The 24353-nt window shown below is 45.1% G+C and overlaps 1 protein-coding gene across 4 annotated transcripts in view; it reads right to left on the bottom strand.

Annotated features, from left to right (window-relative positions):
• Positions 1 to 24353, bottom strand: part of FLNB (filamin B) — a 71820-nt gene that overhangs the window by 23903 nt on the left and 23564 nt on the right. For 3 of the 4 annotated variants that reach the window (XM_027701112.1, XM_027701114.1, XM_027701113.1), the window contains exons 2-25: positions 23241 to 23489; positions 22195 to 22292; positions 21161 to 21308; positions 18612 to 18730; positions 17780 to 17857; positions 16848 to 17010; positions 15372 to 15569; positions 13540 to 13677; positions 12239 to 12365; positions 11551 to 11687; positions 10975 to 11168; positions 10544 to 10657; positions 9884 to 10027; positions 9431 to 9554; positions 9007 to 9167; positions 8324 to 8414; positions 7902 to 8071; positions 5593 to 5710; positions 4624 to 4886; positions 3409 to 4006; positions 3008 to 3181; positions 2455 to 2617; positions 1900 to 2060; positions 989 to 1156 (exon numbers count right to left, since the gene is read on the bottom strand). In XM_027701112.1, the coding sequence (XP_027556913.1) occupies positions 989 to 1156; positions 1900 to 2060; positions 2455 to 2617; positions 3008 to 3181; positions 3409 to 4006; positions 4624 to 4886; positions 5593 to 5710; positions 7902 to 8071; positions 8324 to 8414; positions 9007 to 9167; positions 9431 to 9554; positions 9884 to 10027; positions 10544 to 10657; positions 10975 to 11168; positions 11551 to 11687; positions 12239 to 12365; positions 13540 to 13677; positions 15372 to 15569; positions 16848 to 17010; positions 17780 to 17857; positions 18612 to 18730; positions 21161 to 21308; positions 22195 to 22292; positions 23241 to 23489 (4098 nt within the window). Of the gene's footprint in view, positions 1 to 988; positions 1157 to 1899; positions 2061 to 2454; positions 2618 to 3007; positions 3182 to 3408; positions 4007 to 4623; positions 4887 to 5592; positions 5711 to 7901; positions 8072 to 8323; positions 8415 to 9006; positions 9168 to 9430; positions 9555 to 9883; positions 10028 to 10543; positions 10658 to 10974; positions 11169 to 11550; positions 11688 to 12238; positions 12366 to 13539; positions 13678 to 14920; positions 14985 to 15371; positions 15570 to 16847; positions 17011 to 17779; positions 17858 to 18611; positions 18731 to 21160; positions 21309 to 22194; positions 22293 to 23240; positions 23490 to 24353 lie in introns of those variants that run through there. The other variant, XM_027701115.1, reaches the window with a different exon arrangement.

The raw sequence follows: 24353 nt of genomic DNA, 5'->3' as shown, positions 1-24353 counted from the left end.
GCCAGAGTCCTAAGAAAGCAGGATCAATTATTTCAATTTGCATTAAGCTAAATCTACAACAGATTATGTGACATATCAGTTCAGATCAACACACAAAGCAGTCTACAATTACAAGTTGGCTTTAAAACATAGGAAGGATTAGTAGTAAAGCAAGCACAAAAGAAACCTACACAGTTGCCATGCAAAGCCTAAAAGCAACACCGTTGGTTCCCGCTCCCTCCTCCAGATGATTCTAGCTGTTGCCAATTGGATTTCCGAGAGCCAAAATTGCCAGTAGCTAGTGAGAGTTCAAACCTGTCTCAGTGTCACCCTTTGGACCACCTTTAAAGAAATCCGAAATTGCTTTCAATGGGGAACGCCATCCCTCGGAATTCGTCTCATCCGCTAGAATTAAATGAGTGTTACCTGAGGGGCACCTGCACAAAGGGACCTGACACTCCAATGGGGAAGCAGCTCTTGCCTCCTAACAAGGTGAGACTTGCAGCCAACAGGTACTCACTGCCAAGATACTGCGCCACCGAGACACAACTTTCTAGGTTAATGCAAACATCATTAAGGCTGTCACTCGAGGGCCATGTTGCTCTCTGGGCACCACTGAGCAGTTCCACCATGATTCAGAGACTTCTGCAACCCAGTTACACAGGTTTCCCAAGGCACTGCATATTAGACTTGGGATTTACTTTTTCATGTCTAAAACTAAGCCACAAATGTTCACTGGTGATGGTTACTCACATCACTTCTCCCAGCTCTGAAGATTAAGCTAAAGCCATCAAAGGCACTGTCCACAGCAGCACTACCTAGGACACAGCTCTCCTTTCACAGAATGACACAAGGGTCAGCTATCAAAGGTCAGCTATCCCGTTCACAGATGAACAGGACAGAGAGAAATGCTCATTCAAGTGGCATCACCACCTCTGCAGGCAGGGCCATGTTACGGACCCAAACACAGAGAAGGGGCCACAGCCAGATGGAGTACTTCGGTTCTTACCTCTGGGTCCTGTCACCACCACCTCGAGGGGTGCTACTCCTGCCTTGCTGGCATCTACAGTGAAGGACTGTGGGATTTTAGCTCGAACAGCTGTTCCCAGACCCGGTCCTGCTATCTTCACCTTGCTGGGATCCACAACATCCTTCACAGGAACCTTGAAAGGACTGCCTGGAAGTTGACACAGCAAGTGTTAAACACCACAGTTAACAGTTACAAAGAACAAACAGAAAAAGGTCTTTTTTCCCTACTTTTCCTTGGGCTTTTTTATTACTATCATTCAGCTACAGGCATGAGTGACAACCCCACAGCCTCCACACTGCTCCTTTGCTTCTGCAAAAGCCAGAAGCATAATAATGGTGCTTCTACATTTTCACTGTTTATTCAACAATTCAGTTGTGAACCATCTACTCCTGGAACCTCAGGAAAAAAAAACAAACATGAAAGAAACCAGAAGTGCAAATGAAGCATCATGCAGGCACTTGTTTCCTTCATATTTTACCAAGTTCAGTACGTCAACAAAGAGAATGGGACCAACAGGAAACATCCAGTGCAAATGCATGCACAGGTAAACACAGAGTTTAATATAATCCCCATGACAGGCTGACCCTCTTACTGCAGAACAGGATCTTGAAGACATCCAAATACCAAAGGGTTATTTTCATGACCTGAAGTCTTACACACCACTTGTGCATAAAACCAGTTATTTGTCAAGGGTTAGTGTCCCTTTCCCTGTCCCACTCATCTGTACCCACTCGAGCAAATGCCACTGCTTTTTATGCCTGAATTCCCAGGAAAAGTAGAAAGACAAAATCACATCAACATTCCACAGTATGAGGGATATGCAGCCAATGCATTGAGCCCTCAGCTTGGCTTCTTCCCTCTTCTGACAGCCACTGAGCAAGAACTCTTACCAGGAATATGCTCTCCCCCATACGTGATGTTAACGTCGTAATCTCCTGGAACATAAGGAATATACTCGGCACTGCAGCTCCCATCTTTGTTATCTTTACAGCTAATTTTAGATTCTGAAGGTCCCTCAACAGTTATTCCAAGGCCGCCAATTCCTGCCCCTCTGCAAGACAGAAACACACACTGTTAGAATTAACTGCTTCAAACAGCAGCTTTGCAGCTTTCACATGCTCTGGCTGCATTTTCATCCTTTTTGGAAATGCAGTAACCTGACTTCTGATGTCCAGCCTTCAGTGTGCACTGGCATGCAAAGCTGTTCAGCACTACCTCACTCACATTTTCCTAGAATTTTATCCTCAACAACTATCGACCCCTAATGTGTAACATCTGCAGAGCAGAGTGCTCAGTAGATGATGAGGTAGCACACACAGTTACCAGATGGACACAGCTTGGCCTCTTTATAAATATTTGTACTGAGTTTAGCATCCTGCATTGCACACATCGCTACATTCCTCCCTCCCTCAGATATTCCTTGAAGATCAAACAGGTTCAGTCACCTGGTGACAACCGAAAAGGGGTTTGGCTGATTTGTGAAAGCCTCTGTGAGTCCAGGTCCTTGTGCCTTCACACGTGATGGATGGCAGCCCTCTGTCACATTCACTCTGAAGGGGCTGTTTGGCACAGGTACATCATCATACGTTACGCTGACTGTGTGTGGACCTGTTAAGAAGAGAAAAACATGTCCTGAATTCCCTAAATACACTCATCACTTAACATCACTTCTACAAGATGCTACAGACCTAAATGTCAGTATATGGGTAAGAGATTCCTTCTGCATTTCACAAGACTTTGCTAGTGTTTCATAACTAGAGACACTATCTACACTCTGTCCTTCTGAAGCCAAGTTACCATAAAAGTCAGTTCTTCAAGTTAAAATAGAGCTGCTTCCTGTAGAATTAGCTCCTCTACTGGTAAAACTCTTGCTAAGATGCCAACAAGTTACTGGCAGACCTCAGCAGTTTGCCAAATGAAAGTGGCAGAAGAGCTGCTTGCTCTTGGTTTTCCCCTTTCAAGTAAAAAAAAAAAAAACAACCCAAACCCAGAGGTTACCCTTTTCAAACGGCGTGTACTCCACTGAATATGTTCCATCAGCATTGTCTTGGATGAGACAGTCTGTGGGGGAGCCGGACGGGCTCGTGATCTGCGTCCTGATGTGGTCACCACCGGCCTTCGTTAGAGGTCGAGCATCCACAGTGAACTCAGTTGTAGCTTCTCGGAAGACATCTGCAGGAAACGTTTTCAAGAGTCACTTCATGAATTGCATATATTTCCAACAACCAAACATTTGGTGAAGCAGCATGATAAACAACTTGTTTGGGAACATAATGAGACTCCCCAGTCCTTCCCAGGGTCACCATGGAAACATGCAAGGCTTTTACAGCTTTCAGGGTCCAGAATACTCATAAACAACTGCAAGTCCTACAAACTCTGATAACAACAGTTATTCTCACCTTTTCCTTCCACTCCTGGCCCAAACACTTTAACTCTGCTTGTGTCCACAGCTGGCTCCACTTTGACCCGGGCTGGGAATTTAGGCACTTGCTCTCCTCCATATCTCATCTTGATTGTGTACATGCCGGCCGAGAGCGGCACGTACGTAACAACGTAGGTCCCGTCCTTGTTATCATCGATCTGGACCTCGGCTTTGGAACCAGTATCTGACACCATGTCCACCCGCAGGTCCCCGGGACCTGCTTCCGTGCAGTCGACATTCAGCAGCCCTGCCTCACCTACTTTACCACGCTCCAGACCCGGGCCTGTGGCAATGACTTTAGAGACATCAAACGGCATTTCTATGTCTGCCTTAAAGGGTGAGCCAGGAATGTGAACTTCTTCAAAGAGGATGTTTACAAAGTACTCTCCAGGCTTCATAGGCAGGTAGGAGACAGAGCAGGTTCCATCACCGTTGTCTGAGCATTCAATTTTAGCTTCACATGGGCCTTCTACTGTCAAACCCAAACCTCCAGTTCCTGCCCCTTTGGTATCTATTGTAAATTGGGCTGGTTTTCCAACGAGGCCCCCTCGAAGACCTGGACCATGAGCTTTTACCTAGAAGAGAATATGCAGTTGAGCTAAACTGCCTTTTCCATATAATTGCCAGAAGACTACCTTGTTAGAGTTGTTTGTATGTGGGACTCGATTAACAAGCTTTTAAAAATATACAGAAAGCAATGTTTCCTTTGCCACTCATCCCAGTTTTACTGTAAAGTTGGTACCTCTCCTCCAAAGGGGTTTCTAGGCAAGGATATTTATACTCTCACCATAACTGTTTTTATATAGCCATGGGATATAAAAGGTGGAAATGTAAAAATATTTGATGGCTGTACACATTTTTTTCTTGAAATATATGTCCTTAGAAAAAAGCATCTTAATACAGTAGAGATGCTCATCAGGCCAACTTCTATCAAATTAGGAGCAATACTTTTCTTTGCCACACTATGCAGGATGCTTGCAGTATTCTTGATTAGTTCAACGTTCTTATTCAAATATAGTCTTACAGGAATGACTTCAATGAGTCATGGAGGCTGCAAAAGGACTGACTGAGCACTCTGAGTAAGGATGTTCCCGGGTCTGGTTTGGCCAAAACCAAGCCAAGTCTCACGCAATATCCCACCATTCAGTTTTCATCTATCAGTTGCTGTCACAGCCCTGAACCATTCACTTACCTTGGAGGGGTCTGGAGGTAGCGTGGCCTCCACAGTATAGGGGCTCCCTGGGATTGGGTTGCCATCATAACTCACATCCACCACATACAGTCCTTCTTCCCGTGGGATGTATTTTGCAGTGCTGCACTCCTTACCCAGAACCGGTTCCACCAGACATGGCACAGCTTTTCTCATAGGACTGGAAATATTAACATCCAGTTTACCTTGCCCACCAGCTCCTTTGGTATCAATTACAAATTCCTGATCCTTCCCGACTTCCACTCCTGAAAAAGACAAAACCCATATTACATTACTTACTTAACATCAGACAGCGGTCCAAGAAATCTCCCATGCACATACCACTGAGGGAGCAGGCACTGGCAGAGCCCTGCACAGTCTGCATCCCTCTGCAGTCATAAAAACCTCCCAAAACCAAACAAAAAAAATAAACAAATGCTTTGCTTAATTGGAGCTACAAAGTTACAGGGCGTAACAAGTGTGTGTAAGACATGGTCTGACAGTATCAGGGCTCATTTCAGGAAAGCAACAATGTTTCACAGCCTTAAGTTCTTCCACTTTTGAAAAACAAAAAGACACTATAAATGACACTGTGCACTGTACCAGTTTCATACATTTGAACAAACAGCCATCTAGCCCTGAAGAAAACAGATTTCATCAGTGGGTGCCCAGCTGGGTGAAGAGTCCAGCTCGGTTCACCACAAAGGACCAAACCACAACACATGTCCACATTGCTATGTAATCTTTGGGGGGAAAAAAAAAAAAGTCTCAAATGAAATTCAGTCCTCAAGAGAGCCAGCTAAGCCAGAGTGGCCAAGCTACGAAGTTGGAGCTAGTTGATTCCCAACTCTAGCAAGTTCAAAAGAAGATTGTTTTGCCCACTCCTGTTGCAGCAGCACATGTTGGCAATCACCCAGATTCAGCAGACACTTCAGAGGCAGGCTATGGGGCTTCCAGCCCACAGGTACTTACTGTTTTCGAGTCCATTGACTTTAACTTTGCTTAGGTCTAGCGGAGCAGCAACACCCACAGTGAAAGGGCTTTTAGGGATGGGATCACCGCCGTAAGTTACCGAAACCTTCATTGGACCCTAGTTGGAGAATTTCTAAGTTAGCTCAGTTCCTCACTTTGTACAGACACAGTAATACCCAAACAGTACACAACCACTTCATCTAATCCATTTTAGCCAGCCACAGCCAAACTTATTGGTTTATGGACACTAAAGCTCTACCCCACTGCAGCCCTTCAAAGTATTAAATGTTTTTTATCTAATACAGGAAGAGAGAAAGAGACAGATCTTTCCAACATTTAATTAGATTATATTCAAGCAGCCTGGCAAAGGCTCCAGCTCAGGCTGGCTCCCACCCTCCCAGTGCTCAGACCCAACAGCTGAATGAATGTCCCAGTGCTCCAGACCAGGTATCCCCTTCCACTGCGTGGAGAGGCCTGGCCAAAGCCAAGACTGCAAAGAGGCTGTATTATTACAGCATCTGAAATACCAGGGGTTTAAGCTCTACAAGTCAGAAAGATTAATGCTCTTGTGTATTTTGGCTGGAACACTGCACAGCCATGGCAAGCTCCAGCCCACGATGTGTGCTCCTTTTATTCTCTCCTACCGCAGTCCATATTTTAGCTATATTCACTGTTTGCTTACTTTTCATTCTTGGCTGGTTCGGCTCCCAAGTGAAATAATTATGGATGTTTCATGCAAGCTAGTGAATAGCTTCCATGATTATTCTTGGTTGTTTTTAGAAAACATGCACCCGGGTAGCTGTAGCAACACCGCGAGATAGATAAGGCCGAATAAACAGCATTTAACCAAGGCTCCTCTGCAGTGACACAGCCTCTCAGGAATTTACCAACCTAGTCCATCCTTCCCCTATTCTGAAGACTCCAGAGTCTCATTCGTAAGTTACTGCTTAGGAACCTGAGAAAGACAGGGTCAGGAATGACCTATGTGCTCACAGCCTGGAGGGACAACAAGGCTACTCTAATTACTGAGCATTCTATTTTCATCTCCTTTGTTTAACCATTGCTTTCCTGCCACTGCAATCTGCGAGTATCTCCTGTAAGTCCACAGCTCCTCCATGACCCAAGGCACTTCTCCAGATGGAAGACCAAGTGGGAAACCTGGTTTGGGCATCCTGGCTTGTTTCAACACTGTTTTTCAGGTGAAACATAGCAATCTGGTACTACTCACAACACATGCATGAAGTACAGATGACTGTTCCCTTCTGCATACCAACCCTGACAGAACAGGCCAAGGCCTCTCCAAACAGGCACATCAGCCACCTCCTGAGCTCATGCAACTGCTTTATCCAAAAACAAACGCTAGTTCTATGGTGCTTCCAAGAATGCTAATCCAGCATTATCAGCTAAATAATACTGCAGTCCTCCTTATCAGTCCCCTTTTACACAGCTCCATTCAAGAAAGCTGGTGCAGATGAGTAGTTCATTTGGCTGTTCAGCAGAACAAGAGCAGCAGAACACTTTGATCTCAGCACCACAGCATCCACGTCTTCAGAATTATATGAGATTCATGCATTCTGGAGTTTAGTGGCCCTTTACAAACACACAAGCACAGCATGAGGAAAAATACTTCTAGTTATTTATTAGTAGCTTCCACTTTCAGCTCTTTAATGATGTTGCTAAGGAATCATCGGTCTCTGAACCAAACGAGTCAGACTCAATTTTTTCCAACTTAAGGGCAAGCCTCAAATGCATACACATACTTTGGATGCATTTAATCTGCAGCCCAGCTTCCCTCCTCAGCAACAACTTGTTCACTTTCCTACTGGGAACTGGCGCAGCATGACCCAAACTCTCTTCTTTTTATCCCTGCTCTGGTTTGCCCTTCGGTTCCTTTGACACCAGCAGCTTGCTGAGAGGCAGCACACCACAATCTCAACTCTGCAAGACCACAGCAGCCCAGAGCAGCTGGGGTAGCAGCCAGCTCTGTTTCAGAGTCTGGAAAGGTTTGCCATCTTTCCTCTTCAACTGATAATGTATGGAATGATGATGTGAGCTGTGTGCTACTGCTTCAATCACTCTCTTTTCCCCAGAAAAGAAAACAGTGGCAATCTATCAATAGCTACACCAGAAAACTGCATTACTCCTTTCCAATCCTAATTGTACTGCAGGCTTTAGGGATCCTGGGGAACAGGACACCCAGGTAAGCCTTTCTTGCTTGCTCCTCTGTACACAAGTACCATGAAGGGAGGTCACTGCACTACAGCAACATGAGCTCTTCACTCTTGTACTGCTACATGAGTCAGACCTACCTGCTGTATGGGAGTGTATCTAACGGTGTGGGAATAGTCATAGTTGTCAATGACATCCAGATCCACCACCGCCTCTCCCGGCACTGGGCTGCTGAACTGCACATCCAGTGGTGCTTTTCCAGCTCCCTTGGCGAACACAGTGAAGTGAGTTGGCTTGCCATTTTCCACACCTGAAGAAAAATGTTAATTCTAATTTATGTAGAGCTCGCATACAGAAAGTCTTCTCTAGAAGCTCAGTACCAGTAAAGCCCAGTCAAGCAAAGTGCCAAGGGAAAGGTGTAATTTCCAATCGCCTGGCACCCCACCCTGCTGTAGCCAGGACTGCACTGCTGCATCCCAGCAATGCTCAGCCAGGCAATGGCTACCCTGTGACAGCCCCTCAAGGTCCAGTGCTGACCACACAACATCAACCCATCTCTCACCAGTTTTGTTCAGCCCAGGTCCTTCAGCTTTCACTTTGCTGGCATCATGTGAGGGATCCACTTTAACTCTAAATGGGCTGGCAGGAATTTCCTGCAACAGAAACACAGCTCTAAACATAAACAGGTCACTCTTCAGTAGCCAAAATTAGACAGATAATAATTTTAAGATAATTTTGCTCCAATTCCAGTACCATTTTGAGTAGAATTTTGCCTCACTCAAACCCTTTTCTTACTGAGTGGTATCATTCAAAGTCTAGCGCAAAGTTAACAGCTGGATAGTTTGTAGGAGCCTGTCGTGGGTTTACTCTGGCCCTTTTTTATTTTTAAGGAAAACTTTCCCCCCCATTTTCCTTGGAGAGACACTTAGGTTTTTTATCCTTTAGAAAGCAGCTTTGTCCCATCACTGAGACCACACTCAGTATTGCCAGTCCAACACATCAGACACCTGAACTTCAATGTCCCCAGCCAACCCCTCTCATTTGTGTACATCCAAGTATTACAAAAGAAGTTTTAGTTTTTTTACACTGTTGTAGAAACAGTGACCAGACCAAGTGCATATGAGCTGACATGGAAAGGCCAGCTGTGAACTGCCGCAGCCAGCTGTGAACTGGCATGTGCTTGGTGATCAAAGAGCAGATAAACAGACTCTAGAAACATTAGGCTGCAAAATGAAGATTACAAACCTCTCCTGCAAAAAGCACTTTAATGGTGTAGCGCCCCGCGGCAGGTGGGGCGTATTTCACTGTGAACGTATCATTAGCATTGTGGATGATGTCGAAATCTATATCCTCTTCCTCATCGCTGACCACACGAGCATCACACTTAATTCCAACACTGACATCACCTAGGAAAAGCAAACGGAGGTTTTACTACCGGACAGCACAGGCACTGCCAGCCAAACAGCCAGATCATTCCCATTCCCAGGAGTCGTTCAAGTCACCATGTTAACTGATGCAACAGATCAGATCACAATTCACTGCAATGTTCTGCTTCCCAAGGTTTTTCCACTAAACAAGGAAAACCAGATAGAACATTACATAATCCCCTCCCTTCTGTGTGTGGTACCTGTGGGTCTGATATCACAGCAACAGCCCAGCCTGCCTTTACCTTCTCCTGCATCCGTGCAGTCCACAGTGAAGTGAGTTGGCTCATTTGCTTTCAGGCCAGTTCTCTCCACACCAGGTCCGAACACTTTCACTTTCTGAGGATGACTCCCTTGACCTATAAGGACCTACACAGATTCACAAGGGTCAGAATCACATATCTGTGTCATGCTCAAGATCACAGCCGAGTCAGAGCATTGCTTGGACAGAGGCTACAGGAAAACAGGACCAAGTGAATTGCCCCAAATCCCCCAGGCTGTAGCTGGGCTGACAGGAGACCTCCACCATATAAGCTTGTGAAAACAAAGATTTATTCACGGGCATAGATTTCTAAAAACAGAGTACACCTCCTTGAAGTTCACAGAAGGGTTTTATCATCCTAGTTGTATGAGCAATTAGTTGTGAGCACAAATGTCTTACCTGGCTAGAACTAAGTACTGTCAATCTCTGAACTTACCCTAAATGGGCTGTTGGGCACATTGGCTCCTCCCCAGACAACAGAAATTGTATGTTTGATTGGTTTAACCGGCACATATGAGCAGGCAAACACACCATCAGGCTTGCTCTTTATCTGGATATCAATAGGGTTTCCTTCTCCATCCTAAAAAGCAGTAATACAAGCAGAAGGTTCAGGTACTTGAAAAATGTTTGCACAGTTTGAACAGCCCAAGACCGTTCCAAAACATGTCAGCTTTTTTTCCCCAGAACTGCAGCTCAGAAACACTCAAGAAACATGCAATTTACACTCCTTTAAGTCTTCCTCAGCTAACACTCGCTCATTCACTACACCATCCTACAACACATATGAAATTCACAGGCTCAGAGACACTTCAGTGCTTTCAAATGACAACTCCAGGAAATTACACCTTGCTTTGCTGAGGAGACTCTAAAGTAAGGAAGCAAAGCCATGTTTTTCATCCACCACAAAGAAGTCACCTTGTCTTGAGTTAGGTTGTTGCCTGACTACATTACACAGATCAAAGCATGGAACTCTGAGTGAATTACACATGCCCAGAGTTAAGTGGTGTGTAAGCGAGTAGAAATACTTAAGGCATTTTTCTCAACAGTATTAAAGCCCTTTTGTTTTAGTTTCACACAGCTGCCTTTGGCTTTTTACCTGTGCATACATCTTCAGAGGTGCTTTCCCAGCATCCTTGGTTTCAACTGTGAACTCAGCAGGATTGTTCACTATACAGCCAGTCCTCTCCAGGCCTGGGCCATAGGCCTTCACCTAAAAAAGCACCTCAAGACTATTAGTTTGCAGTTCAGAAAGAGAAGCAAAACTAAGTGATATATTTATAAAAGACCTGCCCCCTCCACAAAACCCATGAAGCACAGGATACTACTTCAGCAAGTTTCCATTACATTAAATCAAAACCACAACAGTGTTATTAGAAAAAGCTGGGCAGTATCTGGCTGGAGCTTGGCAGATTCAGAGCTTTAAGCAGAGGCAGCTTAACAGTCAAGTCTGCTACTAGAATCCTTCAGAAACATCTCTACTGTAGTTACAAAGACATGCTATGTCACAGGTGAACTCTCATACGCCACCTTATCCGAGTTGAAGTCTCCTGAAGCCGGTCGGATGAAGGCCATGTAAGGGCTATCTTTTATGTCCTCATCATCACACATGATGTGCACAGCATATTCACCGGGCTCTTTGGGCCAATACTTCACATCACATGACCCATCGTTCTTGTCATCACACTCAATTTTAGCCTGAGAAGGACCTTCTATTGCAAAGCCTGAAAAAAGGAACAAGTAGGTTCCTCACATTAGGTTTGTGGTGGCTGCCAATTTAACAACACTTCCACAAATAGCTTTTTGTCAGCTATAAACATGCCTGATCTCTCCATCACCCTTCTTCAGCAACATGGGAGATAATCCGTCATCCATCATTCCCTTTTGGATCTCATCCCACAAAAACACAGACTAACACACACACCCCTTAACACACGTTCCTGTCTCTAGGACTTCCTTTGATACTCTGATAGATGTTTGTGTTTAGACCACAACATCTTAGAGACCTGGGTTTTTTTACTGTTGGGAAAGCTTTTGTTTCTCATGAGTTCTTTGCTAGCGTTGCAATATATAAATATTTCAGACAAACTAAGTAAAGTAACAAACCAAGAGAGCCAACTTCTGTGCCAATGGACTCGACCACAAAGTCAGCCGATTTGCCCACAATTCCCTCATGCAGCCCTGGCCCCCAGGCTCGCACTTTCTGAGGACCGGCTTCATGACCCACTTGAACTTCAAAGGGGCTACAAGATAAAAACAAAGCATAGTATTAGAAATGAGGACAAATATAGCATCTATGTTTTTCCCCAGGCATTTTAATGAGGTTTTACATTGGATTTTCCAAATTAATAGATGCTACCATGTGGTGGCACGGTGCCCAGCAGAGTGTCTTTCTAGCAGAGAGGTCATCCAACCCATCATGTGCTTACATCTTGCACCACAAATCCTGAGTGTCAAATACTTGGCTTGCTCTGCTTGCTGTAGCCCTGGACACTAAAATAACAAATCCTTTCGAAAACGCATAGTAAAGTCCAAGCTGCATGATCCACCAAGTTTTACTGTTTTTGTATTCATGATTTTGGGTTTAGAAAGACTGATGCAAACCACCCTTCAGAGCTTTCTCAATATAAGCAGCTCCAGTCCTAAAACAGGCTGTAGATAAACTGTTACAACAGCCATTTGCCACTAACTTGTCCCCCCAGTTTCTTCAAAGGTCAGTGTTGCTTTAAATGCTCACCAACTACATAACCCACTGAAGGGCACAAAAATGCCCAAAAAGCTACTTCTAACTCACCTTTTTGGGATGTTGTGCCCACCCCATGTAATCGTGACAACATACTTCCCTGGGGTAGCTGGATAATATTCAAATGCATATACACCATCCATAAAGCCTTTTTGTTTCACCAACTCCTCCAAGCCCTCTGTTGAAAGATCAGTTCAGCATTAAACTTAACAGCTTCCATCCTGCTTTCAATTACTCAGACAAGTTCATGTTTTCTAGTATTTATTTTAGCTTGCAAGAATAAATTTCTTCCACAAGAAAAAAAAAAAGGTCAGGTTATAAGGGAAGTTAGTTCTAGCTGCCCTCTAGGACAAAGACAGCAAACACTTCCAGAAGAAATACAGCAGAAAGTATTTTAAGTTACCAGACTTAATAGGTTCCCTTGTGTTTTATTTTCTTAGTCTGCAGTATGATGCATGTCATATGTTAAAACAAAAAAGCTTAACATTTGTCAGACTTTGTAACCACAAATATGCAGGGAATGCCTACTTTTCATTTTCTTCAAGATGAAGAATTTAGGGAGAAAAGCTTAATACACTAAAATTTACATCGATACATCTGTTGCCTTTTTTCCTCCCAACAGCACAAAGCCGCACAGTCGGGGCTCTGTGCGTGTGGAGGAGGTGAAGGCAATACAATGCACCTTTTAATGCCGTCCCAGCTGGGGGGAGGTGACTGGCTCTCGAGTACCACACAGGCACTGCAGCTCCCTGAGAGCAGCAGCACAGCCACTGCTGCTGGCAGCCTCACGAGTCAGCAGCCACTGTGCTCCCATCATCCCAGCCTGCCAGGCAGAGGGCCACATCCAGAGCTCAGGACACAGCAAAGGACCTGAGGATGGATCCTGGCAGATGGTCTCCATGCTAGCTTACAGGTTCCCTTTCCTCCTCTGCTCATGTGCCCAAGCAGCCAGTGCCACCAGGAGTGCTGCTTTGAGCCACTGCCAGCTTTATGAGAGCAGAATTCTCACCCCGCCAGAGACTCTGGAGCGTGACTTGCTCCCACAAATCAGGTGAAGATGCGGTGAGCACCCATAAAGCTTGGAGGCCATGGCAGGCAGATGCATGGGTCTTCTCAGTTTTGCTAACTGATGCATTAAAATGGAAAGAACTAAAACCAGATGTTGTCTTACCCAGTCCTGCAGGTCAAAACCTTCACACTAGACACAAAGTACCAGAAAACCCTTCAGAAATTTGGCTTTTTATGATATAGATCCCATCAGTTCCATCAGGACACCATCTCCTTACTGCTCTTCCTTTTCCCAGGTTTTGATTCCCGTCTTCTCCAGAACATAGATTCACCCCAATACTCACTTGGTCCCTTTATAGTCACTCCGAGGTCTCCGCTCCCCGCCGCTCTCGTATCAACCTTGAAGTCGGCCGTTTCCCTCATGCGGACGCCCTTGGGCTGCAGACCTCGACCAGTGGCACGGCATGCATTGGGATTGCAGGCTGCAAGGCAATCCCAGCCATTAATACTGTCTTTGATTCTCAACATACAGGTAGCCTAGCCAGCCTGGAACAACCTTTAGTTTAATGTTGACTCAGGGCAACCACAGCTTAGCTTTCAGCACAAGCTTTAGGGCTATAGCATTAAGGCAGACAGACAGGAGTCTGCCCAGTCCCTGTCTATGCCTTATGGCTTTTGGGCAGTAGTGGTCAGTGCAGCCAGGCAACACTGACCCCCTACAGGGGCTGTTTTTTAGAACTATAGCAAACACTGAAGCCCTGTTGCTTTCCAATTCTGTGCCAGTTATCAGTACAAGACTTATACACAGCTATCACATACAGATAACTCACCACAGACACAACCTTCCCGATGCCTTTTGTGTTGAGGCACACAGCAGTGTGGGGGGAAGGTTCCCTCTGCAGATAAGCCCCTTTGAACAGTATTATTGTGCTGGTCTTTCAGAAGCACATGACTGGGATAACTGCTAGTAGCAAGGCTGAGTTTTGCATGTCCTTCATTAAGAGATGTTGCATCAAACCCCCCCGCTTGTCGCAGCTCACACTTTCAAAGAAGCAAAGCCACCAAGCCCTCTGCAGACTGCAGCAGCCATGGGTCGGGGCAGGAGGTTACACATGGCTTAGGCTTATGCTTGGCTCCTTTACTCCAAGCGCTTCTCCAGGCCTGCAGAGTGGCTACAGAAGTAAGTACCATGCACTTATGAGCAGTTTTTGTCACACAGTCCCAGCTGTCATGAGGTCTTCAACACCATAGACCTGAAGGGTTTGAAGAGACTTACAGATAACCACAGCTTCCCAGCACTGTAAACTGAACATGCATTTTCCCAAAACACATCGTGCTTACAGCAGGAGCACAAGTCTGCCAAGCAACTCCTTAGGTTTTCCCTCACTATGACAGCTCACCCCTGCAGCAGCCAACACCACTCAGTGTCCTACACCGGACGGAGTGAGCGAGGATCGTGTGCCATCTGCTAGCTCTGAAAGCTCAGTGGGAACACACAGGAGCGTGGCCGACGTGGAGTGGGAACAGCTTGCAAAGAGCTTACACAGCTGCGTCAGGCAGCTTGTGGTTAAGCCAGTTTCACTGACTGGGTCACACACCGCTTCAATTCACTTGCAACTTTCCTCCCCAACCCCAACAAAACCAAAAGCCCTTTTGGCTGGGACAAGCTGCAGGCTAGAAGCATACAAAAAGCAAACATGACAGAGCATCCTGCACACCTCTTACCAACTATGAAGCCATTAGCAGTGAAGTCCAAAATTCCACAAATGGAGGGTAGCTCAGGAGAGATGAGCAGAGATCTAAAAGCGTAGGAGCACGTAAGGATGGAACAGAAAGCAAGTTAGGTGTCAGTTAAGGAGGAAAACAGTAAATATAGTCATTTGAGGAACGAAGGTGGAAAACAGCAAGACGCTGCATAGCTGCATAAATCACTCAAAAAAAATACAAAGGGCAACTTAACATTTGGAAGTCTAAGCAGAAAGGAAACTAGCAACAAAAGCCATATTACTGTTAGAGAGCATTGGTTTACCCTGTGAATACCCAGTGACCCACTGAATCAGGACCAAGATGTTGAAAGGTACAGAGAATGTACAAGGCAAGATTCAAGCATATCCTGTGATCACATCCAAGGAGAAAAGTGGCCATCTACATTTAAATGCATTTTTAAAAAACATACCCTCTCCAACAAGAACAGTGCAAGGAGTTTTGGGAATTGCCTCCCCGGCAAAAGTCACTTTGATAATGTGAGGACCAGCTTGAACAGGTTTGTAGGTGCAACGGTAGACTTGGTTGCCTTTGTCTTCTACTACAACCTCAGCAAGGCTTCTCCCTTGAGGATCCTCCACTTCCACATTGACATCACCCACACCAGCACCTGCAAAGGAAACAAGTCCTCCTGAGCCTCGGCTTCCCCACAGCAACAGGCACTGTGTTTTGCACCACTGCCAGCTGTCTGGGCTCAGCCAGCCACGCTCTGCTGCCATTTCTAGGCACAGCCTCTATGTTCAGCTTTTGCTGACAGCAATCAAACATTCCAGTGGGGAGGGCAAGACAGGATGGTGGCATCTCCAGGAAGCCAGACTGACAAGGGCTCTGCTGCTCTGGCCACAGGGTTTCACAACAGTATTATGGTACATATTAATATACATACTGCCTGGTTATCCTATGACTACCACACTGTAACAGCTCTATCACAGATCAGCTCACAGCTTTTCCAGTCAGTTCAATCTCTCAAGCTTTGAAGTGGTTTAGATTAAGAGACCGGACAATGTACGTGCTGGTCTGGACAAGGATCCGTCTCTGCCGGACGTATTCACTTTTGTTCAGACACCTGCTCTTCTCTCATTTTATTCAACTCATCATACAACTCATCATAAAACAGTTTTCTATACACTTTCAGAGGCCAGACATGTCTTTACATGATTCAGACCACTCCCTCTCCCAATTAGAGGCTGAACATAATACTTCCCTTCACTATAACGCATTTAATTTTATTCCTAAGCTCCCTCAGGCAGAAGGCAATGTAAAATATGCTACTCAGCATATTTCGGTGTTTAAATGCTACAAGTAACTGCCCTAAGTAGTTTCACATTGTTCTAAATGAATTAGCATTTGTAGCATCTTATTGACTCATTCCTCTAGGCTATGGCATTGGCCTAATAGCAGACAGCAAGCAACGTGATGGAGATCCCCTAATGAAGATAGTAGCCCTCGAATAATTACAATAGAGGCTGACACCAGTTAGTCATTGAAGTATGAACTCGAAGTAGCACTGCAGCAGGTTCTTTCTACAGAGCTAAATACAGAACACACTATGCATTTACAGTTTGCTCACAGTTTATCCTTCACATTTATGTCCAACCTGTCACATTCCTGTTTAAAACGAGTTGAGGGAAGAAATCAGCCAGGAACTTGCTTCCTGCCATCTAGGAAATTCATGGCAAATTTCTGGGTAAGGCTTAGCCCCCTCCTGCCCCAGCTCAGCTCCACACATCAAACATTTCATACACAGCTGAAGCCTTCAGAGCTGCCTGGTTGTTATTTCACGCCTGAACTAGACTCATCCACTTTTCAGTTTTTTTATTTCTCTAAGGCCTTAGGTTCTGACATTTGAGGAAACTGCAGGATTTCCATCCTCCTTCATCCTGCTTACCTGCTGTGTAGAGGTCAAAGTAGGTAGGCTTGTTGGCAATGTTCCCTGTTGCCTCCAGTCCTGGTCCCTTTGCTGTCACTTTGCTTGCATCTCCCTGGGCTTTGTCAACATTCACTTCAAACGGGCTCTTCGAGATGTGCTGCCCGGCAAACAGGACTAAAACCTACAGACAGAGCATCAGCTCAGACTCACTGGGCAGAGGCAGAGCTCAGCATTGCCACCATGAAACCAAGTGCAGGGTCAAACACCCACATTCCTCCACAGAGAGTCTTTGCCTCAGAGGTGAGAGACCATCCATCCCACAGCCTTCATCCTGTCCATACAGTGTACCTGCTGGCCACCTCCTTAAAGTGCTACTCACAGAGTCAGCCACACCTGTGGGGATACTTGAATCGGGATGTGCAGATTTCCACCAAGCAATAAAGTGAAAGCAGAAGTTCCATTTATTTTTTCAGACTGGCTGTGGGAACCAGTCACTATGGCAAGTGTCAAAGCAACAGGATCACCCATCATAAACCTGCTTCTGTGGGCATCTGGGAACAGAGCTGGGTGGGGAACCCTCTCTGCAAAACCCCTACAGTGTACAGTACCATCACCAAAGAAACAACCTGGTATTTTCATCTGCATCTCTGCAGATGAAACAGTGACAACACACAAAACTGGCTTCATGAGTTGCATGAAGTGACCACGTGTGAGAGGAGAGCCAAGGTCACACATGTACTTTCTCCCAACACACACTTCTTTCCCCTTTGAGAAGGGAGCAGCCCAAAAGCCCAGATGGAGAATTAAGGCCACACCAGTTTTCCTTTTCTTCAGGATGCCCAGAGTGGCTATTAGCTGTCAGTGAACAGGCAGCCTTCAGGGGCTCACATTAACAACCAGCAGAGCAGCGTCTCTAGCAAGAGAACACCAGTTATTGACACACAACCCACCTTGTGAGGCCCAGTAACCCTTGGAACATACTGGACTGAATAGGTCTTGTTTTTGTCACTGGATGGTGTTATCTTCGCCTAGGAGAGAAAACACATCCATCACTGAGCTGTGCCTACGCATGCCAGTTGAACACTTTTCTGAGTAGTATTTGATACTGCAAACTATTTCCAGAGTCAGCAGTGTTAGAGACTTGTTGCTTTGGGCGCAGGGATCCTTGCTACCTCCTCTTCTCATATGGAAAAACATCCCATTGGTTTTGTCCTTACATGAGAGGAAGCAAGCCACCTTCTCCCCACCCCAGCCCTTTCCCTTGCTGTTAATTGCTCTACTGAGGCAGGCCAAAACTGAGGAGACGTTAAGTCCAATGTACAGCTGTATTTTTCTGGAATGTTGTAACACGATCAAGTGGAGCATTTGGATGAGAATTTCTATAAACATTAAAACCAGCATTTGAACTTAAAATGATTCATGGCACCTAAATAGCTGCTTTAGCCATTCTTGCAGAATGAGTAAGGGCAGACAGTGATTTAGAGATCTGTGTTATCTAAAAGCAGGTCAGAGTGTACTTGGCCAGTCAAGCTAAAACACTGCAACTACTGGACACTGGAGTTGTGTTGCTTAGTTGCAGATAGTGACTTTTTTCCCAAGTTCATCCAGTAAGGCAATTAGGAAAGGCTTGAGGCTTCTTGCACTTTTGATATATTGTATTTCGCAACTTCTTCTTAGATGACTTATCTGTTAAGACCTCACTTGTGAAAGATGAAGGTTACTGCAAAAAGTTCAGCATGAACACCAACTTTACTTTTCCGTAAAAAACTTTAACATATGTACCTCCTCTCTGTTTCCTTCTGGATCCTCTATGAAAACCATCAGGTCACCCTGCCCAGCACTGATGGTGTCCACTGTGAAGATGGCAGGCTGCTTCACCATGTTCCCATGAGGCTCAATCCCTGGGAGAAAGACACAGAACAGCACATTAGCTGTCGCCACAAAACTCAAAAGACAGTTTGGAGGCTACCAAAAAGCTGTCCAACCCATTCTCCCACACTAGCTCACAGCACCAGCTTCCCCACTGCCCAGAGCATCATGCTCATAATAAGGTCTACTCTTGTCATACAAGCATTTTTAAAAATTGGTTGAACCATTGGCACTAAACTCATCTTAGGATCTCTGACAGAGTCAGGAACCCAGCTGGTATGTGGATTCAGGTTACCCTGACACGTCCTGAGGGTCACCCCCATTGCTGGCAAGTGCCTGTCTGACGCCAACAGCAAGTGGGATATGTGCATTAGCTGCTCTTCAGGAGTTGCTCTACTTCATCCAGCTAAATGCTAAAATGTGCTGCACCACAGGAAGGGAGATTAGGGAGGCAGGAAAGAAATTTTGGGAAGCCTTTCGGTAAAGGTATTACCCTAGAACCAAGACTTACTTAAACAAGACAGATTTTACCTGTACTGTCCCATCTTCAGAACCCAACAGCAGACACTGCTTAGAGATTTACTATTCTTTGAAAGCTGCTCAGACTACTTTGCCAGAGTGAACACTGTAAATGGCATGCAGGAACTTCTTTAAACCACGAAAATCCTGCTATTCAGTGAGGCTTCCACTTAACTTTAAATCAGTTTCCTATCCCTCAGCACAGGGCCTGCTACAGCATGCATTTACCAGCAGGGTTTCATCATCTCCCATAGTTCCAGGTCGTGACATCTGTCATGGTGGTGTCAGACTGAGTGGGTGGAAGAACTTCCCAAAATTGCTGGTTCCAGACTAGCCCAAACACATATACCCTTCCGTCCAAGGGAATTGCTCCTTGGCTTATTCATAAAACCGTGGGCACTACTGCTCCATAGCACAATTAGTGGAAAATGCAACGTCTGATAGATTATAAAGGAAGTGGTTGTGAACAACAGAATTCCTGAACTTGTTTATCTTCAGAAAACAATAACTTGAGAGCAATGCAAGGAAGATCATGTTTTTACTAGGAAACCTGAGCATTCTGATAAGGTGTTAACAATTGACATATTCAATCTCTCAAACTAAGCCCTAGATTATCATCTAGCCTAAACAGCTATAACTTCACTCTTCAGTCTTATGAAGTCTTATAGCTAAAACAGCTATAAATTCATCCTGCCTATCTTCAGTCCACCCCACAAGCACAAGGTATGGTATTTATGGTATATTATGTATCCCTCCTTCTGCGAGCACAAGGAGGATTGTTTATCCTCTGAAGAAAGCTTCAGCCAGGACAGCATTAGTCACAACACTTTCTTGGCCAACATTTCATCTTCTAGATTTTACTCTCTTATCAGAGGTCTGCTTTGGCTGGTTAAATGAGAACTCATAGTGCACCACTGATGATCTGCATCCGTACCTCCCATCTGCGGGCTCATTTCACATCAGGTCTACACACAGCTGCCCTCAGCGCAAACCAAACCACTGCAGCATCCAGGGGGCTGTGCTACAGCTAAGGCTCATATTGGGAGGTTATGAGCAACTTACATGGAAAAATGGTAATAAAAAAAGCTAAGACTGACCCATTTCACACTTGACAGTCACCTTTTTCTGGAAGCATGTAAACCTTCTCCTCATCTGCCCAAAGACCCTGCCCAGCTTGCTAGTGAGCCCCTTGCTTCCAGAGTCACCTTTCAGTGCTGACATATGGTAGCAGTCAGAATGGCCAATTATATTTCCTGACTCTGTTTGGGCAATTAACTTCAGAAAAACATCAATCTTTCAAGAAGAGCCACTCATCCTTCATAATTTCCATTACAATGGCTCCAGAGCATCACATGCATGAGTACAATAGAGTAATTCCAGTTTTTGAAAGAATAAGGACATTACTAAAGCGAGACTTGACAGATTGAGGCAGGTTGATCAGTCATTTACACATTTGGGGCCTGAAAAATATTTCTATGTATTGTGGTTTGCTGTGGAAGGCACCAACAAAGGACATAAACCCCAAGTAGGATAAGTGCTAGGATAAGAGACACAGAACTGATGAGGTTTTTCCTCTTTAAAGGAGTGTTTATCACAAGAAGTATTCACTGCTACATCATCAACAGGCAGCAGCAATACTGCTAGCTTGAATTTCACACCAAGGTTGTTTTAGCCCCATATCATGCTACTTCTTCCAGCTGTGGCTGGGAGGCTGGCAGCTTGCAGAACAGGTTCAGAGACTTTGGGGAATTTACATGTTAGAACTAGGAGTGTCTTTTGGACTATATCCATATATTTCTGAAACCAGGCACCACACCAAGAGTATACAAGTGAAACTTTGAAGTCAGTTACAGTAGGTCTGGAGTTCAACATAAGCAGAAAACCCCACCCAGCCTTCTGAAGAGTTACATGCTCCATACAGCTTCAGCTCACCAAGTCCTTACCTCTGCCATAAGCCCTTGCTTTCTTTGGATTCAGTTTGGGTTTTAAAGGAGCTCCTGGTTTCAGCTTGGCTTTGGGGAACTGGGACAGGTAAGTCATCACAGAGTGCTCATCCACATCAGGGTGGATAATTTCTTCAGGGGTAATAACCTGAAAGACAGTGCAATTAAGTATATTGTACCAGTGCTTGGTTACTGCATGTCAACACAGAAACAGAGCTATGACACAGTCTGAGATTTCAAAACTCCCACATGCTAATGCGATTTCTTACATTTACTTTCCCTTTGATACACACAACATCCTTTATTATCTCATGGCAAGAAAATCAAGAAGCTCGTTATGGTCCCAGTGTGGCCTGGGGGCTTTTTGTGCCTTGATTATTAGGGGTTCTCATGAGACTGCAACCAGTTTAGTGGTATCAAGGCAAGACAATGGTAGTTATGTTCCCCCTGAAAAGGGACATGGGGATAATTGATACTGAAAAAAATTAATAATTCATAATCCTGTATGCTACAGCTCTGAACTGCAGTGCTTCCAAAGTAAAACTTGTGACCAGTCTCTTCTCCTGCTTCCACAACACAAGCTGCTCTCACAGCTTCAGAGACTTCAGCACTTCCGTCCAACTTTATCAGCATGAAAATAATTCAGTTTGTAAATACATTGTTCTCTGTTTGAACATCATCTTTGCAGGTGATTTCCTAAACCAGTAAGTTTTTCTTCTGTGGAATTCAAAACAAATTCATTCCATAGACTAACAGAGCAGGCACCACCACACAGGCACTTTCCCCCTACACCACATGTTGCAACAGCAGCTGTCCTCAGCAGAGACACCTACACATAATCTTACAGCCAGAGCTCTGAAATGTAATAGTGTGTTTCATTACAGTCTGCCTTTCTCAGGCAATTTCAAGAGTTAACTAACTTTTTGAAATGTCCAAGCAGCCTCACCTGCTTTCCTCAATTTAAACTCAAGCCAGTCATAAGGACAAAGCCATCCACGTGCTCCTACAGGCAGCCCATGTCTTGGTGGCCTTACCTGTGGCACACCCAGCCAGTCATCTGCCTGCTGCATGGCTTCCCGAGCATTGTCAACGGGTTTCTTCGGGTCCCAGGTCTCCCAGTCAGGGCACAAGCCTGCAAGCACATTTCATTTGTTAGATGCTATCTGCAAAGGAGCTTCCCTAGCTGAAGAAACCAAGTATGAACTCCACAGTCACTTGTATTACAAGACAAGCATACGCTGCTCACTGAAACACCTCTGAGACAACAATCAGCACAGTCATAGAATCGCTTAGGCTGGAAGGAACCTTTAAAGATCATCTAGACCAACCCTCATGCAATGAGCAGCAATGCTTCAACAGCAGCCTGTCCAACCGGACTTTGAACATTTCCAGGGATGGGGCATCTACCACCTCTCTGGGCAACCTGTGCAAGACACCACTCTAAATTCAGCACAAATACATCTAGGCATCTTTTATGTTTCACTGGCTCTCCTGCAGCAAATTTGGTAGAGAAAATTTCAACCACTTGCCACAGCATCCCAGACTGCATTAGATGAGCACCAGCAATCCCACTAGCAAGGTTGTTCTACAAGAAGGTGAGGAAACTGCCTATTTCACACTTCATCACATTATTTGCCTTAGGCAGCTTAGCCTCAGCTTGCTAAACGCAAGTTTCAGGTAGTGTGCAGCCTCTGGCTGCTCAATGCTCCCTCTGCAATCCTATTTCAGGAGAACACATGAAGCCTCCCGCTGCACCCTGAAGTTGAAAGGTTGTTGGCACTTGCCGTGGGAACAAGCCTTTCTTCCATTTAGGAGCCAGCATTTGTGCCTTTGTCCCCTGCACCCAATACAAAGCTCAGACGTGGCGCCTCCCATAATGCAATCACACACTATGCTGCAGGCCAGAATTTCTCTTGGCCAAGTTGCTTGCTGCTTCCCACAGCTGGCCTCTTCGGACTTGGGTTTTCTTAAAAGCCTCATTCCTGTCTCCTGACCAGCAGTGAAAACCTCCTCCCATAAGAAGAGCAGCCACAAGGACAACAAGCAAGGAAAACATTGACCAGCAGAGCAAAGGACTTACCTGGAGCACAGCTGTCAACAAGAGCACCCAGTGCTTTGCCATCCTGCCAGTTCTGATTGAAGTTTGTGATTGGCAAGTAAGGAATTTTGTTCTGGATCCAGCCCAGCAGCCTCTGCTTAGGGGTCTGCTTCTTTGCATCATCATCACCTTCATCCTCCCACACTGGCATAGAAATGGAATAGTGCAGGATAAGGGTCCATATCAGGCCAAGGATCAACTTCAAGTTTCCATCAACTATGGCTTTACTATCTGAAAGACAAAAGACATACAACTGATTATTTGCCATCCTAAAGGAAAGAGGTGTGTTTTTAAAACAGTGTACCTGCACCCATGCCCAAATAATCAAGGACAAGAGAACTGACCCAGGCCACTGCAGGCACTTGTTCAGGTAGAGACACCATTCTTCCCACGCTGCATTAGATGGGAGGGGAAGGAAAGAGAAGAGTCAAAGTACTCAGTGCTCTCCAGCTATCTTGAGAGACCAGTGCTCTTCAAGGGTGGTATGACTTGCCCTTCAGCTTTACAATCCTAGCTTAGGAGAACTGACAGTTTAAAGTCTCCAGTATTTTGGATTTGGATGGTAAGTACCGTATTTTCCAATAGCATTTGTATCTTATGAAAAAGGCCAAACAGCATGTGATGGAATTCACAAGAACAGCACCCCAACAGGGTGAAATAGCCCAGGGTATACCTGAAAGCACCATTTAGGAAACAGCATTTATATACAGAAACATGTCTCCCCACACATATCAACAATCTGCATTAAAAATGGTAGAAAAAGAAGTGCTATATAATGAAGACAGAGTTTGGAATTAGAACAAAGTCTGGATATATCAAGACCCATGTACAACCAGCAAAGCAGGCGGTGGAGGTCCACAGAGGATCCTTTGCACCATCACTTTCCTGCCTGCACAAGAAGTCATCCATTCATGCTACAAATTCAGAGATAAAGAAAAGAAAGGCCAGCTCTGGCTTTTCCATGTCACACTCAAGTCTAGCAGAAATTTATCACCACGGTGGCCATGCTGCAGCTCTGCTGTAAGACACACCAGGGAGCTAAGTTTAAGGTTGCTGGGTATCAAGATCAGTAAGCAGCTGTCTACATGAGCAGGA

The sequence above is a fragment of the Neopelma chrysocephalum genome, unplaced genomic scaffold (assembly GCF_003984885.1).
Source record: "Neopelma chrysocephalum unplaced genomic scaffold, ASM398488v2 Primary Assembly neopelma1_147, whole genome shotgun sequence".
NCBI lineage: Eukaryota > Metazoa > Chordata > Aves > Passeriformes > Pipridae > Neopelma > Neopelma chrysocephalum.
Note: the sequence above shows the minus strand (reverse complement) of the source record. Positions and strands in the feature narration are given on the sequence as shown.